Genomic DNA, 19424 nt, shown 5'->3' with positions numbered 1-19424 from the left:
TTTGATGGACCCAGACATGGCGCCGAACGAGTCTACGTCGTTCTTCAGCCTTCCATAGCACATAATGCGCAGCTATCCTCTCAACTAAATCCATGTCCGCCATTTCGCAATAAGACGGGCGCCGCCTGACAGAAGCCCCTCCATGACGCGAATGAAGCGAGTAAAAGCAAAATGTCCATGACGCTAATAGCACGATTTACTGCGTTTGGTGTGAACACTCTATAAGACACTGACTGCATCTGACACGAGACACTGGGGGGGGGTAGAGTCTGTTAAGAGATGATTGGGCCAGCCCAGTGTCAGTATGGAAAATGAACCAATGGGCCGCTGTCCCTGCTTTATGGGCAGGTCGTCGGCCGATTAAAAAAATATAATATTATATTATATCGGCCCCCAAGTGCGTCGGCCCACCGGGCATTTGCCCGGTATGCCAGATTACCACTCCAGCACTGTCCCTTAGGTCTTATTTTCGGGAGGCAACATCACCTCAGGATGGAAAATCTCCGCTACAGAGCTTTGTAAGGTCTATCATGCAGATAAGCATCACCAGTCATACAGGACTGTCTTGAATAAATACAAATACTGTGAACAAACACACACAGGTCTACATCAAGATATGTTGTAGATCAAATTGACTGGCAATGAATAGAGTAGGCTATTTCAGAATCACTGTATCATGATACCATAGATATGATAGACACAATTGTATTGTATTTGCGAGTACACCAGATGCAGTTATTCTTGCCTCACTAAATGCCGCAGTGTCCTCCTTTTTGGTGTTATGGAAATGGCCACCCTAATTACAGCAATGCGTTAATGCAAGTTAGAGACATCAACCAATAGGCAGAATACAGACAAAATAATATTTAGCAGAAGTTTACAGTCAATAAGCATTTTTGTGTTTCAAAAACAACATTCAATTGGCATAATCCTTCTTCACAACGAAGTATGATTGGGCCTGTTATTGCTGAAATTAAACTGAGAAAACGCATCGCAAATTCACAAAGTTGCTGTATTTCTTTTTAATGGTTTACTTTTATCAAAAGCATTTAGCCCTACAAGGTAAAAATACAAGAAAATAAAAAGCTCTGAATGTGATGTACAAAACCTGTGTTACGTTGTTACTGCAACCTGCCTCTCATATAACCAAGATCTAAAATAGCATGAAACAGGCATATATAACAAATCATAGTTATGCAATCTACATAAAAAACGCTCATTGGTGTATTAAAATAACTTAAAACGAAATTGCATGGTTGTACTGTGGTACCCAGGCTGCAGGTGTGAAAGGACAATGGGCATGCGCTGCTAAAGCTCAGTTTGTAGTTGTGCGTACTAGGACCTCCACATCGAGGCTACGTACCGGTTTTAACTTATACATCTGCGTCGACAGGCAATGACCACTACGCGTCAGTGTCCTACACACAAGTATGAACTGAACTGAACGCTCTCCCTAGGCACTATGTGAAACAGCAGCAAAAGCGCATGGCAACGGCATAATTACAGTTCTGCCTCCGCTGTTACTTTAGAGAAAAGTAATTTTTTACATTTTATTAAAATAAATCTAATCATAGACAGAGCACCTCCTACTGTTCATTTTATTTTCAGTCCTGCAAAACAGTTCATTTTTAGCTCATCAAAGACATGTGGAGAAATAATAATAAAAACACGCAAGTGTTGCGATGGTTAATGTGATCGGTCAATTAAACCAGGTGGTGTTGAGCCGAGTCTGATTTTTTATGCTGGTGTCCATCTTCAGAACCTCTCTGATGGCCATGGTGGCATATGTAGAGGACGGCAGTGAAAATTCCATCTTAAGCACTCGATATTTCCCCTCTGTATACAAGAACACACAATCATGAGCCACAGATACACACAACAAACACATCAATTCAATAATACAGATGCAGCAGACCTTTGAGGTAAACTGGAGCCGGTCTGTTTTCTAGTTTCTCCACATCTGTGTGAACGAGAGGCACGCGTGGATCGTCATAATAAATCAACTCCCTTTAAAGGAAGAAATACAGACATGTGGAGAAGTAATAATAATAAATACAACGTAGGTATGCCTAATAAACTGAGATAAGTTGTGTCAGTGCTGTAGACCAAACACAGATGAATGAAGTTGTTATTCACCAGCTGACGTCGCTGGGCCGTATGACGACTCTTCTGTAAGCGCCGGCGAGAGAATAATCACGAACTTTGTGTCTCATGTTACTGATGTCCAGATTATCGGCACTCAGCATCTCTCTGTAGCACTGACCCACTGTCAAACACAAAACTAAAATAAATTTACACTGTAAACAGGCCAAAGAAAACCTACTACTGAGAAACAAGCCAAGATTTCCCATAATGCAACACTTCACTAACTTCTAAATGCAGTTGCAAGAATGCACAAGGACTTTTGGTTTCTTTGTGTGACATTGCTCAGAAGGTAAAGATTTAAAAGTAGAGTCACATTTAATTGCGCTCATTCTGTTTGATGTGAAAGTGGACAGATGAACATCACTGACCGCTGTGAGTGGGGTAGATGACATCAAACCCGGGAAGTGGCATCACCACATCATGAATGGAGTGTTTCTCTGCTTCATCCTCTGACAACACGTGAGCACTGCCTGAAACAACGCAACACTTTTCATGTAGCTGACACACACACACACACATCATATACAGCTGACACACACACACACACACATCATATACAGCTGACACACACTTCATGTACAGCTGACACACACACATACACACACACTTCATGTACAGCTGACACACACACACACATCATATACAGCTGACACACACACACACACTTCATGTACAGCTGACACACACACACATCATATACAGCTGACACACACACACTTCATGTACAGCTGACACACACACACATCATATACAGCTGACACACACACACTTCATGTACAGCACACTATGATACACACTAACCCCCCTTGAGTATCAAATCTCCCCCCACTGCCTTCAGACCGAACTCTTCTACACGTTTGCTGACCATTGAGTTCCACACGTAACTCTGATAACTGTGGATGTACATCAAGCGGTTGTTACGAGGGATCTAAAAGACAAGACAGACGAAGGAGAAAATGAGCAAGCAGAACAGAGAGACATTCAGTTGTGTGTGTGTGTGTGTGCGAGATTCGTCTCCTCACTAGTCCAAACGCTGTGATGAAGTTGTTTGTGCCGTACTTCACCAGACCCCTCAGTAACTGACCCTCTACACACCGTTTGACCGGAAGTTTCTTCAGAGCAGCTTCTGGGTCTTGAGAACGTGCCCACTCTTCTCTGCATTTCACCAGATAACTTTTCTCCGCTGGACATCCAGGAGACATTTATACACCAACTTCAATAAACTCTTTATATTCAATATTATATCATCATCTTGGACAAATGACAGTTAGAATGGTCAGAAACAACACACTCAAAATGAAAATGACACTAGCTCAATAGCGTATAAAGCTTTAAAAGTCCCGTTCAAATAATGGTTAGGGATGAATGAATGATGAATGAATACAGTGTCCTGTATATACATGTACTGGTTTAAACAAATCAAGGTTAGGGTGGATCTCATGTCAATGTCATGTTTTAGCACCTAATGTATTATTGCTCTTTTATGACATATCGCGTATTGCTCCCGAACTCTCTGTAAATTTCTCCTTGGATAAAAGCGTCTGCTAAATGACTAAATGTAAATGTCAATCTCGCTCTTCTTTAAATGCTTAAGTGATCGGTTATGTTGCAAAATGCCACTCGTGATGAGAGCAATGTGTCTGACCTCCAGGACGAGGTTTCAGGATGAGATCCACAACCTCCTTCCAGTTGTTCTGTAATATTGCCCTGTGAATTATAGCAGAAATCAAACCATTACTCTTGGTGCATGTGACACACACGTGACATTTTGTGGGGTGATCGGCTGCGCTCTCACCTGCCGATCTGATACGTGGGGATGGCCGTGGTCCCAAAACGCTGCATGCCGTAGTAGTTGATAAAGCCTGTGTCTCTCAGTGAGGTCATGGCACGCTCCACCTGCTCCTGTGAGCCCGAGACGTTCCTGTGGGGATACGGCACACATCACACACACTCACGTTTGTTCATATTCATCAGAGCAGACAATACAAGCTTCACTGATATTACAATCCAGCCATTTATCTAACACGTCATATACGCTATGGTCCAAAAAGCAGAAACAACCATCATGAGAGAAACCCAAAAGACTTCTGAAGACAAACAACAGAAGCTTGAAGAATTCAAATATCTCCTTGGTTGGCTCTGTCATTGTGGGAAATAGAAGTTTGTCTGAGATTCTGTTGAGTTAATACATGTTTCACTTATATATGCAATACGAGTAAACAGTGCTCATAAACAGTTTAAGATGTAACCCTGCTGAAATAAATAGATGCTTGGACCCAAAAACTGTATTCGTCACTGTGACGGCCCGAGTGGTGGCCGCACACGAGCGGTAATATGGATGTATCCAAAACACGCACACACATGCATACATTTACACGAAGGACATTCATTTCAGAGTAAGCTTTATTCTGAACTTTTATTCATTTTCATTTGTTTCAGTATGATAGCATAGTAACCACATGAAACACCACATATTCATTCATTCATTCATTCATCATGTATTGTTAGGTTTACATTTACAATACATTGTTACTGATTTGAAGTGCACACAAATTAGTTGCGTTGTATCTGTTATTTATATCTGTTTCTATTTTGAGTTTAATTTACCGGTGATCAACTTCAGACATGGTGTGACGGAAAACTAGAGTCCGGCAGGAACACCGTATTTAGCTTTTTGGTTCCGTCCGGACGTACCATTCACTGGGAGTTGCCCGGGGAGGAGGAAGGAACCTTAATGTATTTATTTAGTGATTTAGTTAGTTGTACATTTATGATATTTGTTTACATGTAGCTTCCTTTACTTTATTTACCATACATCTCTGTTTTGATTTCATTTTGATATATGTAGGGTTATATGTTGTGTGTGTAAAGTTAAATTGTTCCCCCTCTTAATTTGTAATGGGCCCATCCTTTCCTTTATAAACTGTTGCTTTGTTCATTTGAGCAGGTCAGTTTAAGTTGTGTTTGTTTGGTTTTGGCTAACCGCTTTGATCTCATTTTCTGTTTGGTTAGATTATTTTGTTGTAAGAAATTTATGTGTAAAGTTATTTTTGATTCTTGGGTTCAAATAAAGACCCATTTTTTTTGTACAAAGCTTGTGTTCCTTGTGCTTGGCTTCTCGGTCCCTCACACTCACGTCACCACTTAACAAGCGGATTGGTTTGACTACAACCCTCATTTGGATAAACTATCTAATGTTGTTATGCTGGCTGGACCAATGAACAGCTTGTTTTGCCCATACAGTATCTTCCCATTTCAGCTGATCCAAACTCATTTTGACAAAGTGTTGTTACAACACAACATACAGTATGAAGTGAAGTGTCAGCAAGGGTTAGGACAGACACACCTGATAATGACAGTGAAGTGGTTTCCCTGCAGTTCTCCCAGTTTTAATGGACGATTCTTGTAGCAGAAATTTCCCAGTTTCAGATTCATGAGGCACTTGTTCAGATGTGCTAATCGTTCAGCGCTGATCCTGACGAGAGCACAGCCAAAACAAATTTTCTCACCAATATCATCTTGACTTGAGGAGAGAGAGAAGCACAGAGCTGGATTTACTTACTTCAGAACTGCAATTTCCTGCACCGTGACTGCCCTTTTGTCTTTAGTGCCCATGTACGAGAACATATTGGGTCGGACCCTACGGAGAACAACAGGATGAAAACTGACAGAAGTTGAATCACACGTTAGCATTCAACACTCGGACCACTGACTTCCTCCACTTTCATCAGCACACAGCCGTAACAGACAGACCTGAGGAACTTGGACAGAACGTTGATGGCATCCATGGTGTCCTTGTTCTCTTTATAGAGGACAAAATGGCAGAAACTTCCACGATTCTTTGGCCAGGAAAGTTTTCGAGGTGCTACGACAGGAAAAAAACAAACAAACATTAAAATCAAGCGTCATTAAATGGGCAGAGAATTCCTAAACATTCCTGCATAATGCTTTACATTTCAAACGTGAGCGCTGGAAAAAAACAAGAATACACAAAATCAGTTTTAAAACTGAAAACCTTTTATTTGATGGATCAATGGAGCTCACTAAACCGGTGACATCATGACGTGATATACAAGAGCTCATACTTTCAACTGTCGTCTCGTCTGAACAAGAGAATGAATTCACTGTTATTTACACTAGGGATGCACTGAATATTCCGCCACTGAAAATTTTCGGCCGAAAATGCCCGAAAGACTTTTATCACCGAAAAAAAAGCTGAAATGTTGTGATGATGCAAACAGAAACCGCAACCTGCACGTGCTTGTCTGAAGCGACAAGTCTGCGGTGTGGACGTATTTCAGTAAATCTCGTATATACTCTTATAGAGTGTTCACACCAAACGCAGTAAATCGAGCTATTCGCATGTAGTTGGACACTTGAACACTGAGTTTACTCGCTTTTTCATTACAGACGCAAATTCGTGTCATGGGAGGGGCTTCTTCCGCTCGCTCACAGCACTACTAGAGCAAGCTCCTGATTGGTTAATGCAATGCGAATTTTCAGATTTTTCAACTTGCGCGATTCGCGTCAATCGCATCGCAAGTAGGTCATCGCCATCCGGGTCGCGATGTATGCGGAGAACCCGCGTGCAGACGTAGAAGCGCAAAGCGCAGGAGATCAGAGCGGAGAAAAAAAAAGACACCTCTCTCTGCACCAGATGAGGGACATGCACCCTCGTTGTCTGATATGTTCAGTGAAATCCTGCAAGAAAGTGCCTCAAATAATAGTAGTCTATTCTGTTCTTAGGGTACTATATATGGGTTAAGATTTATTTCTTAAAAATGTGGATGACATTGATGGAATAATGAAGAAAGAGCAGCTAATAAGCACACAAGATAGCGGTCGAGTCCTTGAATAGTGTTTAAAATCATCTCACAGCGAGACAGATTGAGAAAAAGATTGCGAGAGAACATTTCTGTTAATTCACAAACGATGATCAAATAAAACAAGTTTAGAGCATCAGTGTAAAATGAAACATGTCTTGTGGGCTTGTAGTCTCGTGCTTAGTTCACCAACATATACTGTGCTCATGGTGACCTGACTTCATATCCTGAATCGCATAGCCTCTGTCCAGAGCTTTCCTGTCAGTTCTTCACTGTCCTATCCTAATAAAGGTATTAATAGCCAATAAATAATACATACTTCCAAATTACGCTTTACTCTGGCTAATCAAAATCTTAACTCTTCTGAAAAATGACGTTCCTTCACCAAGTGGCAGGAAAAGAAAAACAAAAATCTAAAGCCGATTTTCTGTCTGTTTGTGCCGTGGCAACAGAGACATCTTACCTGCTGAGCTTCTGACCTCTGTCCACAGAAAGAGAGGAGCGTTAAAGGAACAAAAGAATGTTACTCAAGACATAAGCCAGTGCAAAAACACAGCTGAAGGCTTCACATGCTCAGATGAACGTCATGCTCAAGACAACTTCATTTCATTTGTGACACTGAAACAGTTCCGTCTGTTTTAGGAAGCTGAAGAAGAACAGATCGTGTTTATCTTGTACGCTCATGCACAATAAAGCTTCTGCAGACAACCAGAGGTCATTCCATCAATGAGCTCAGAACGCCACTGACTGACAGAAAGCATGTTTAGCAGACACCACCTCTCTCCATCAATACACCGATCACAACTGATTTTCATGATGACAAACGTCCTGAAAGACATCACAGAAACATCTACGGACAGGTGTTATTCAGACAGTTTCAGTCACCTATTTGTTTACACAAAGAAAATAATGCACGGCTCTCATTTAAAGTTTCAATCCCCAACTTTTTGTGGTAAAAACAGACGAATCAGTGTTCTGAACGACTGTCTGATCTTACCCTGATTCCCAACGGTAAGCTAATAATAATAGATTATTTTCGCGGTTTCAACTGTTTGTGTCATTAATTCACATCTGTAAACACAAAAGGAGAGAAAGCAGCTAGTTTATCATGTGTGTGGATGCTGTGGTGCTTTGAGAGGAAGTTTGCAAAGTAACCTCGAGCTCTGGTGAGCCGACAAGAGAAAGTGACACCATCGTGCTAAACCAAGAGTTCATATCGAGAGGATTGCAGGGATGGCATAATGCGCTGAACAGGTAAGTCACATCATTACTGTTTTTTTAGAAAATCATGTTTTCATTTAGTCGAAACAAAAGCAGGAGATCAATTACTCGTTCAGATGACATTTTCAGATACATGACTTGTAGGACGTGAGGCAGGCTGTATTTTTCTTGAGTGTCTATCTACACCAGGTGCGACGCGAAAACTGACGAGCTACATTTCATTCTATATTAGTAGTAATGTTTTGCGTTGCATCTGGTGTAGAGACGGCCATGTGTTACTGTCACATCCATGTACAGATCATCCGCACACAGCAGCAGTGCAAAGCACAATCCACATAAAGATAATAACTACACATATCACTGCAATTTTGTTTCAAACTGAAATGACAACAAAGAGGCCAAACCTGCAAACTGTAACTTTAAAGAAACCGGCCTACTTCAAATTTATACACGTAATAGAGAATGCACACCTTAAAGATGTAACTTAAAACCAAGCGCTTTTACCGTGCACTAGGGGTTGAATGACCCCAGATGTTTTAAGTCGACTACTATGTGATAAAAGTTGCATCGACTTGTCAATGACGTCATTCATTTTATCATAAAAATAATTTATAATAGCGGACTTACAAACACAGCTCCTCAGTGACACATCAGCCAATATAAGAAACATTTCCTAATAATTATGTTTCTGTCATGTTTTATCAAAGAATAAGCACAAAAAAAGCCTATAATATTAAAAGATTTGCATGTCGAACCCAGCGGACTGAAACGTTTGGGTAACCTGCAAGCTTTTGCTGCGTCAGAACAAATCGTGAATGTTGCAGACGAAAACAAAACACATTGGGAATGATGCGTGCGGAAGCAGGACAGGTAATTGCCTGGAGCGTGACAGAATCCCGCTGAACGTAGCTCTCTTGGAACAGTCAGCGGTCTTTTTACATTTACAGTGTCAAAAAAAACAATCACATGACCAGCGACTAGACAACATCAAGAATTAAATGTCCTGTCAGATCATAAATAGTTCCATGCACCCATGCTGATGTACAGCATGCTTTTTACATGCTTTTACAAGTACACATGCTGCGTCCAAATTCACTAACTTATACTGTGCCTTTAAAGTATGTACTGTTTTTGTTATGGGAAAGTATATACATTTTAGTGCAAAGCAAAACTAGGACATACCAACGCAAAACGAAGTGGCCGTTGTTGCCAAGACGACACTGTGACCCCTAACTGTCACGAACATCAAAATTCAGCTCTTCCTTGCATTTAAGTTTGTATTCATTCATTATTTTATATGCCATGTTACTGTATACTTACTAGGGATGGGTACCGAAATCCGGTACTTTATCGGTTCCAGGGCTAAATTGTAAAAGACCGAAGTATCGATTAGCTCTGACGTTAACGGTTCTGCTGTCGGTACTGGAGAAATTAAGAAAAACATTTCCTATTTATTATTGCTAAATAAACGTTACCTAGCATATTTTCACTGACATTTACCTGCATTATCGTTATTCGCAATCTTTCACAAAACTTTGAGAATACTCCTTTCATACTATGATTTAGGAACTAGCGGCAACCTTCCGTCCTCTCGCGTGAAACCAACACGAAGAGATTTAAACTGCTATTCATTGACTGGCCGCTAGAGACCCTCTCCAAAATAGATCAGAATCTCATTGAGCTCTACAGCAGATAAACATGTTGGTCCATATACGGTAGGGTTAGATCAGGCGATGGTTGTGGCTTTGATCACAGGGGATTGCACATAGTCAGAAACAAATGTATAATACAATGCAATGTAAGTTGCTTTAGATAAAAGCGTCTGCCAAATGTATAAACGTAAATGCAGGTGGTTACACCAACCGGGCACCTCAGCTCCAACCACCTCCTGCCTTTTTGCCCATTTTCGATTAACCGGGTGTGACACGCAGGCAAGATAGCAACGGCAGCCCCAGTACACTTTCGGCTTCACAAACCTACGGGTGACGTCACGGACACTGCATCCATGGTTTAAAGTGTCTATGTTTGGGACATACTAATTCTATTTAGAACAGACGAGCTACAGACACTAAATACCCATAATAATGGATCATGGATTAGTGGATCAGTACCTGACAGAGCTTTCTCTCCAGCTGCATGATACGCAACGATGAATCTCTTTCCCTCTCGCTCTTCAGTTTTGGTCTCCAGGCCTGGAAACAGAGTCTTCACCGCTTTATGCAAGTGAGTGCGCTTTTCCTTCGAGTCTTCCAGCACCTGAAATATTCAATCATCTTTCAAGTTACCACAGAAATTAAAAGTTTCACAAACTAATCGGCCTGCATTTACCGTTTGTGTGTAAACAATACTCCATGGATAAACCCAACCATAGAATATGCAGCGCAATGTTTCGAGCAGTATGAAAGCAATAAGTAAAATAAATGAAATGAAAAACGCCTTCAGAAGATGATGATGTGTATCTATAGCAACATTACACATTATGTTTCGCGATGCTGTTGGATGAAACTTTACTTGCCTCGATGGCCACATTTCCCTCTTTGTTTTTGAAGAGTTGTAGTTCGGTCAGCTGTAGTTTCTGCTCTTCTGTCAGGACGGGATAGTCAGTGTTGTCACAGTCTGTGGACCTTTCCTGCATCACACACATTCCCATTTGATTTACTAAAACTGAACTTCAAGATAATTGCTTTTATCATTTTAAGTTGGTTATAAACATTCTGTTTGATTGTATTTTGTTCAAACAGTTGCATAGTGTTAAAGAACTGAAACAGCAAGTTCTTCTGGACCAGTGTCGTTGACATCATCTAATGTTCTCTATAAATAAAACGCTTTCTGTGTTATTAAACTATGTACTGGCATCTTTTACCAATAAGAAGTGCTGTTGTGAACTTCTTACAACACAAATGAGCCACATGAGTTCTAATGAAGGTAAACAGCTACAAACAACAAACAGATTTCACCTCAACATCAGCAGGAACTGACAGGTCGTCCAAAGCAACAATCTTTCCATCTTTATTAATCTCATGGACCACAAAGTCTGAGTACCTAAATCAAAGAAAGATGCATTTTATTAAAGGGTACCTCCTCCAAAGAATAAACATTCTGTCAGGAACTACTCATCCTTTCCTGGGATCCTTATATGATTCTCTTTGACAACTGATCAAGGATCAATAGCACACATGAACATGCACGCACGCACCTTTCCTTTAAGATGCCAGAGAATCCTTCATGATCGCTGATAAACTTGTGAATGCCAACATCTGACTCACTGAGGCCATGCTTCATCATATCAGCAAAATGATCTCCCTTCTCCTCTTCATCACACTTCTCCTCCTCCTCCTCATCATCCTCCTCCTCCTCCTCATCTATTGCTTTGCTCTCCTCTTCCTCGTGCTCAACTCTAACCCTTTTGGCTGCGGGTTCTGGATCCTCGAGTGTACCGCACCGTTTCTCGCCGATCAGAACCGGAGGTGAACCCGCGGTCTCCTCCATTAGCACGGAACTGTTAAGAGCTGAAGTTTTTAAAGGCGTTCAAAAATCCAAGCTTCTGTTCACAGCGTTTGCTTGTTCTTCTTTAAAACGTTGACGTACTTACGCGTTTAATGACAGCCGCAAGAGTGCGTGAGTGACCGTGTGTCAGCCGGATCTCCGAAAATGTCTCTCTGGCCGGAAAAGTCCAAACTGCGTTTAGATTGACTCCGATTGAAAACTGAACCCTAATGAACTGAACTCAAAGAATCTACAGCAACACAAACCCGACAGGTTGAACCACAACACGAACTTGCCGCGCGCAGAATGCACGTGTCAGTCCAAACATTCACGCACGTTTACCACATACCTGACCCCGGAAACGAATACGGATTAAGCCACGCCCACAGACGCATGTCTTTACAACCTTTCTCGCTGATACGATAAACGCTATTGTGGTGTTTTATACAAAGAATAAACATGAACAGTGTAACGTTAGCCTATTCACTTCATAGGATTTATGTCTCGTCATCATCATTATGTTTATTCATCAATTCTTTGTCATTATAAGCGATGTCGTAGAGAAACGAATGTAAGTTAATTACCTAGCAACTTACTTAATAACGCTCGCTTTGGTCTGCGTTCTCTGATTGGCCTATTTCATCTATTCCTTGTTAATATTCATGAGCCATGAAGAGCCGAGATCTTCTGTGCGCGGTCACGCGGAGGCGAGCCTCGATAGATTGACCGCGATGGAGCAGAATATGCTGAATTGTCTCATCATGTGACGTATGTATGTGATGCTGATGTGGTTTATTTGACTGGTTTTGGGTTAGAGTTGGTAACATTAGTGGAGACTCGTTTGTGATTTATGACTGTCATGATTTATAGTGAAATGTGGCCACCCAATGACATCTAGTGTGCAGTGAAAGCATCACTGCTATTCCTGTGGGTTAGGGTTAGATCTCAGCTAACAGCATGCTGGGTAAGATGTTAAAATAAAACAACACAATCTCATATTACCTAACCCTATCTGAAGAATGCTGTTATGTGAAATGTTTTGACACCTTTCTCAGTCAGTGAGGTTCTTTGATAATACTCAGTCTCGACAGTGAATTATTTCCATGATCCTGGATGTGTGTGTTTCTGTGTGTACACTAAGATGATGTGATACAGTATTACTCCACCAGAATGAGCTGCACTAATAATGATGATGAATATAGCAATGAATGTGTGACGTGCTTTAGGTGGAAATACAAACTATTGCAGTAAAAACACCTGGAATGACAAGTTGTGAGTAGTTCACCTTCATTATTATTGTTATTATTATTCACACACCCTCTTGTCATTATGAACCTGTACGACTTTCTTTCTTCTGCAGAACACAAAAGAAGATATTTTAAACATGTTGGTAACAGAAAAATGCTGGACCCATAGACCTGCATTGTGTTTGTATCCATACAGTAGCAGACAAACGTTTCTTGGTTACCAACTTTTATAAAAATCACGCAGGTTTACAATAACAACAGGGTGAGTAAATGATGACATTTTGCAGGTGAACTATTCCTTTAACTAATATTGACCTACATTTTAGCATTGAATGCAAACAAGCAGTACATATATTAGGTGGGTTAGGGTTGATGTTTTGTTGGAATTTGTTGAAAACTGAGTTGTGCATGAAAGATTGGATGGACTGTCATGTATATAAATATTTGAAAGTTTTAGTTGATGTAAAATCATTAAAATGTGTGCTCTTTCCTCTTGCTTTTCTACATTCATGATCCACTTTTACTTTTTGTTCGGGCCACAAAAACTCCAACAATAACTTGATTTGACTAACCCTTAACTCATTACTGGTGTGTTTGTGTCAGTGTGAAGATTAGTACCAGGAATTCTTTCTCGTCTTGGCAAAAACACACTATGTAGAAGATGAGATTGTCTCATGGACACACACAACAGTCAGTGCTGCTTCAGGCCAGCAGGTGGCGCCGAGCGTCTGCGCTCTTCACGGGTTCTTGTCAGGAGTTGTTGAGGGTCACAGGAGTATTTTAGATCTCTATTCTGCAAATATGAGAGAAAGTCTTCAATGCACTTCTGTGATATAATGATATGATCAACAGGACATGACAGACACTTCATCAGCTACAAATGTTCAACATACTGGCAATGACTAGGCCTGTCAATTGTCTAATAAACAAAATGTCTTATTGCGATTAGATCAACGATCTGTTTTTGGGCTATGGCAATTATTAAAATTAACTGTCAGATAAACTCTCATTTTTGTGTGCATCATTCATTGAATAATTGAATCATGTCAAATGATTTAAGATTATTTAATTGAATCCTTTGTAAATTGCCACTTACATTTACACATTTTAGGTGACTTGCGGTGCATTCAGAGTAAACATTTCTAATCTGTTGTGTGTCCCCTTGGAATCGAACTCACAACTTTTTGCGCTGCTAATGCTCAAACCCATGATCTGCAGAAAATAATGCAGTATAAGATCAATACACTTGACGTTTGAAAAAACACACACAAAGACTCAAACGATGGAGAAATGTTATTTGAGCGTAAGAGTAAGAGCAGAGCGAGGATTGTGGATGTAGAATGTGCTGCTAATATCTGAAATGAATAGCTATTAGATGACATTATTTGACTCCTGTGTCGTTTCCCTTTGTAAATCTGGTGAATATCTCTCATATCCTATCAACTCAAATCTCTTTATCTGAAGATCATTTATTGCTCATTAAAGTTATACTTCATCCAAAAATTAACATTATCGTTTATTCAGATTGTTTCATACCTGTATACATTTCTTTGTTCTGATAAACACAAAGGAAGATATTTGGAGGAATGTCATTGATGAGTTACACCGTGTCTACACCGGACACAACGCAACACACGGCTTGTTCTAATGGGATTGTTGTGCTGCACCGTGCCATGTAATATTCAATTATAATGTGTTCTAATGTGTTCTATTGTCTCTTGTTGCGCTGCAGCACATCCAGTGTACACACAAAAAACAAATGGTGCTATATAGCACTAAAAGTGGTTCTTTGGCTCGTAATCATAGGGGAACCATTTTTAGTGCTATATAGCACCTATTTTAAATGGTGCTATATGGCACCTTTATCAAATGGTGCTATGTAGAACCATTAAAGGTGCCATATAGCACTTTATGCTTAATGGTGCTCAACAGAACCAACAATGGTTCTCTGGATCATAATCATAGGAGAACTTCTATATGGCACCTACTTATAAAGAAGCGTTATAGCATTTATCAAAAGGTGCTAGGTAGAACCATAACAGGTGTCGTATATTGTTTTAATTTATCTAGTAGGGCTCATTTTAATGCCAGATACTACCATAGACAAGTTGAAATGCTTTAATAAATGACACTTATTAAAAAACATTTTTCAATCGTATCAAAACACCATAGATTTAAAAACCTTTAAATTTATGCATTTAAGCAGCAAATAAAATCTATGCTTAAATAAAGGGAATAAACAGAGGCAATACAAAATTAGATTAGATTCAACTTTATTGTCATTACACATATACAAGTACAGTGTAACAAAATGTAGTTTAGGTCTAACCAGAAGTGCAATTAGCAGGTGCAGGATATACAGTTAGAATAAATACAGGATACAATTTATTTCTTACCACTGAGCTACAGGAAACTTGCCTCTGGAACCACTTCTGTCCAGCAAACGGTTTGCGAGTTATCGCTGATGATGTAAAAAACCTACTTTTGCGAACTAGTCCTTGGTTTTTCGACCGATCGGAACCAAACCAATGCAGATGACTTCTGTGGAGTGTGAATGTAAATAACTAACTAAGTTTACTACTTGTGTAAATGTTCCATTTCAGTGTTTTCAATGTAAAAAATGTGCAATAAGTTCTTCAAACTGTAATCAAATGTTCATGGCTTACCTCAACCTCAAACAGCAACCCTGGGTCCTCCTTGAACAGTGCAGGTAAGAGCAAAATAGCTGCTTCCAACAGTAGGCCTTTAAATACAATAACCTCATTAGGTTGACATAACATGGTGGATGCTTTCACCAAATACTTGTTTAGTTTTTTAAACATTCATTACTGTGCAGACAGAAACATGCAGGGAGACTATCTAAGCAGTGCAGATTGAATTACCTTTTTTAGTCTGCCATTTACACAGTCCTCAATTTTGCGCCTGAATCTCTTTTTCAGGGGACTCTTCAAGGACTCGAGGTGCCATTACAGACAGCTGCGCAAGAAGTCGTTGGTCCACATCAACAGATGTGTGGTCTCTCAAAGTCCAAAGTAGCTTCCGATTAAGTAAAAAAGACGCGTATTAAAATATAGCCATAACTCAATTAAAGGAGCCAATTAATATACTACTGTATTTACTATTTTGGCCAGTCTAAAACACGTGAACTCACAGAGAGCCTCCTCTGTGCTGTGGTTGGACATAAAATTTCTTTGGTAGCATTTAATCAGTGCCAACTTTTCTTTTCTGAGCTCTATATTTGGTCGAAGCTTCTCAGTTTCCACCTTCATTGCTCACAGATGTTCCTTGATGCTTCGTTCATCTTCTCCGGCATCTACCTATTAAGGGAAGTTAAATTGTCATAAATGAGGGTTGTCAATAAAATGTAACAAATAAGTGTCAATACTAAAGTGATCAATGACATTATAACCTGTTCCAGTCAACTATGCCATGTTATGTTTAAATAAGGCACAATACTAAACTCACCGGCCACTTTATTATGTACACCTGTCCAACTGCTCGTAAACGCACATTTCTAATCAGCCAATCACATGGCAGCAACTTAATGCATTTAGGCATGTAGACATGGTTAAGACGATCTGCTGCAGTTCAAACCGAGCGTCAGAATCAGGCAGAAAGGTGATTTAAGTGACTTTGAACGTGGCATGGTTGTTGGTGCCAGACGGGCTGGTCTGAGTATTTCAGAAACTGCTGATCTACTGGGATTTTCACACACAACCATCTCTAGGGTTTACAGAGAAGGGTCCGAAAAAGAGAAAATATCCAGTGAGCGTCAGTTCTGTGGGAGAAAATGCCTTGTTGATTCCAGAGGTCAGAGGAGAATGGCCAGACTGGTTCGAGCTGATAGAAATGCAACAGTAACTGAAATAACCACTCGTTACAACAAAGGTATGCAGAAGAGCATCTCTGAATGCACAACACGTCGAACCTTGAGGCGGATGGGCTACAGCAGCAGAAGACCACACCGGGTGCCACTCCTGACAGCTAAGAACAGGAAACGGAGGCTACAATTCGCACAGGCTCACCAATATTGGACAATAGAAGATTGGAAAAACGTTGCCTGGTCTGATGAGTCTCGATTTCTGCTGTGACATTTGGATGGTAGGGTCAGAATTTGGCGTCAACGTCATGAAAGCATGGATCCATCCTGACTTGTATCAACGGTTCAGGCTGATGGTGGTGTTATGGTGTGGGGGATATTTTCTTGGCACACTTTGGGATTTTATGAGTCCGAAAAACATGGATACGTAAAGAACTTACTCTTTTGTACCTTTTTAGGCAGCCACTGTGTCCACATACAACAAAGAAATGTGGCTCACTTTCATGGAAATACTGCAGGTGTCTGAGGTATTTGTTGTAAGTGAATGTTCTTACATGGCAATTAGGGCACTGGTACATCAATTGCAGAATACTTGAACCTTACCCAAAAAAGTTTCACAGAATTCCCCCAATTCGATATCTTTTAGCCACTGGCAAACTTGAACAGAAGTCCAACTCCTAAAGTCTGTCATAGTCTAAAGAGAAAGATAAAATAAAGGTGAATGTTAGCCTATAACATTATCTGCTATTATGCCTACATGAAAACCTGAATTACTCATATCTGCTAGAACATTAGTTTAACACAATTTAAACTGAACAGTTACTGTAAATCAGTTAAATGACCACAAGGCCATTAAATGTCTTAAATCCAATTCATTAACACTTGCAATGAATCGCTTACTGTAAATACAGATACACAAAATATACACGTAATTATGAAACCAAGGATATTTCGTTACACTTTACTGTTTGTAAACTTATCTCTGTTACGTTAAATGAACCCTGTTTTTTTAGTCTCGAGGTTAACGTTAACGTTATGTGTCTCGAGCTTTGTCGGTTGGTTCGTTTTTTTGTTTAAAACTAGCAATTACAGCTGGTTCGACTTTGTTGGTGTTTTTTGAGCGTGAATGGGATGGTAATCGCATATTAAAGAAAACTAAATCTGCAATTTAGCGTTACCTTACGCGGTTGGTTTGGCTCTGTCACAAAACGCTATAAGTTAAAGTTACGTTTACAAATACAAATGAAAAATGTCGCCTGTAGAATACATTTACTAAAGATCCTATTTCTGTGGCACTGTTACTCACCTCGATATATATTTGCTTCTTTTCCGTCTGAATCCGCGTCCAACGATGAAGTTTTCTCCTCAGGAAGCTTTAAACTCGCGCTTGCATGGTGCGTCCACCTGATTGGCGAATGGTTGCTAGGTTACGTGACGTGCTCTGGTCAAAGGTAGTTCTTAGCAGGTCCTCAGGTTTTTAGCGATTTAAATTCTTGTTCATGGTGGGATTTTATAATCTATGTAAATAAGATTAAAGATGGTACGGTCTAAACCTTTTATAAATGAAATGTAACTATATATGTAAGATATAATTTAAAACAATGGTGTGATAAAAAACACTTCCAACTCATTTTTGTGGGCAGGACACATAACCATTGTTGTATTTTGTCTAATATCAAGACTATAGTTATTGAGAATATTGAGAATGCTTTTGATAATCTATCTGAATATTGCCTATTTATAATTTATTATATTTTGCTTTTCACCCAGTATGTGACACACTAAAGACATTGGAAATTAGTAGTCTACTTGAATGCAGTTTCCAACAGAAAGGTCATTATATAAGCTTAAATCACAAAACATTCATATATAATATTTCACTAAATAAAACAAAGCAAAGTTAATATATGAGAAAAAGGCAATAGCCCAAAAATTGAGTTTGTGATATAATTTCTGTGACTTCGCACACCCATGTGAAGTGTCTTATCCATTTACATTCATTCAAAGACTACAGCCGTTCACCATGTTTTAGCTTTCTCTCATCCTCCTTTCTCCTTCCACATAATTTAAGCTACAACTAACAGCTCTCACATCCCAGAATTATCTTGTTGTTTATGTTGTTTTCAATCCTTTCCCCAACTAAAGAGACTAAGAGAGAGTTGAGATCCTAAATAACTATATACTGAGGGGTTAACGGTTTACTTGTACGGCAGTGGTGCTATATAGCACCTTAACAACCCCAAAGAACCAATGAAGAACCACTGAAGAACCATACAGGTGCTTAACTGGTTCTTTATACAGTAGCGGTGCTATATAGCACCTCAATCATCCCGAAGAACCGGTGAAGAACCGGTGAAGAACCATTTTTTTTCTGTGTGTATATAAGGTGTAATTGATGACATAATTTTCATTTTTGGGTGAACCTTTCATTGAATGATTTGACTTCATTTCACATTATAGTTTTGAAAAATAACACCGAGCACATGAAGTTTGAATCACAAATGTGGGTTTGGAGAATGGATGAATGATTGTTTTTTTCTGTTCACATTATGCACATCTTGAATGTAGGGATTGTGTGTATGGACATGTTTAAGGGCATGCAGAGTGTAAATGGATTTAATAAATCACAAACTTGTTGTTAACGGTTGAAATGTTATTTTGCACATGCCTAAGAGTGATGAC

At 39.7% G+C, this 19424-nt stretch overlaps 1 protein-coding gene and 1 long non-coding RNA gene across 4 annotated transcripts; both read right to left on the bottom strand.

Annotated features, from left to right (window-relative positions):
- Positions 1-1580: 1580 nt before the first annotated feature.
- On the bottom strand, positions 1581-12195 carry pus7 (pseudouridine synthase 7). 3 transcript variants are annotated; one of them, XM_079450686.1, is made up of 17 exons: positions 12025-12091; positions 11782-11867; positions 11386-11698; positions 11147-11231; positions 10705-10818; positions 10301-10445; positions 5899-6010; positions 5708-5785; positions 5492-5620; positions 3941-4066; positions 3791-3852; positions 3168-3328; positions 2947-3073; positions 2514-2615; positions 2137-2266; positions 1916-2007; positions 1581-1836 (listed from the first exon to the last, which is right to left on the bottom strand). In XM_079450686.1, exons 3-17 carry the CDS (start codon positions 11676-11678, stop codon positions 1700-1702), a joined length of 1893 nt encoding a protein of 630 aa, XP_079306812.1. In that variant the 5' UTR covers positions 11679-11698; positions 11782-11867; positions 12025-12091; the 3' UTR covers positions 1581-1699. The 3 variants fall into 3 exon arrangements, with proteins under 3 accessions (XP_079306812.1, XP_079306813.1, XP_079306811.1); XM_079450687.1 differs by having other exon boundaries at positions 11386-11688; XM_079450685.1 differs by having other exon boundaries at positions 11386-11688; positions 11782-12195.
- A 3056-nt stretch (positions 12196-15251) lies between these two features.
- LOC306890790 lies at positions 15252-16694 on the bottom strand. Its single transcript, XR_013786307.1, has 4 exons — positions 16042-16694; positions 15805-15958; positions 15589-15665; positions 15252-15463 (listed from the first exon to the last, which is right to left on the bottom strand). It is a non-coding gene; the product is annotated as an uncharacterized lncRNA (long non-coding RNA).
- Between the last annotated feature and the right edge of the window lie 2730 nt (positions 16695-19424).

Source organism: Barbatula barbatula, assembly GCF_947034865.1.
Source record: "Barbatula barbatula genome assembly, chromosome: 25".
Classification (NCBI taxonomy): Eukaryota; Metazoa; Chordata; class Actinopteri; order Cypriniformes; family Nemacheilidae; genus Barbatula; species Barbatula barbatula.
Note: the sequence above shows the minus strand (reverse complement) of the source record. Positions and strands in the feature narration are given on the sequence as shown.

Coding starts and splice junctions, on each gene's coding strand:
- pus7 (XM_079450685.1), bottom strand. CDS start 11,678: ATGGAGGAGACCGCGGGTTCACCTCCGGTTCTGATCGGCGAGAAACGG. Junction 3,853..3,940: donor CCCACGTATCAGATCGGCAG/GTGAGAGCGCAG, acceptor TATAATTCACAG/GGCAATATTACAGAACAACT. Junction 2,008..2,136: donor CGGCCCAGCGACGTCAGCTG/GTGAATAACAAC, acceptor CTTCCTTTAAAG/GGAGTTGATTTATTATGACG.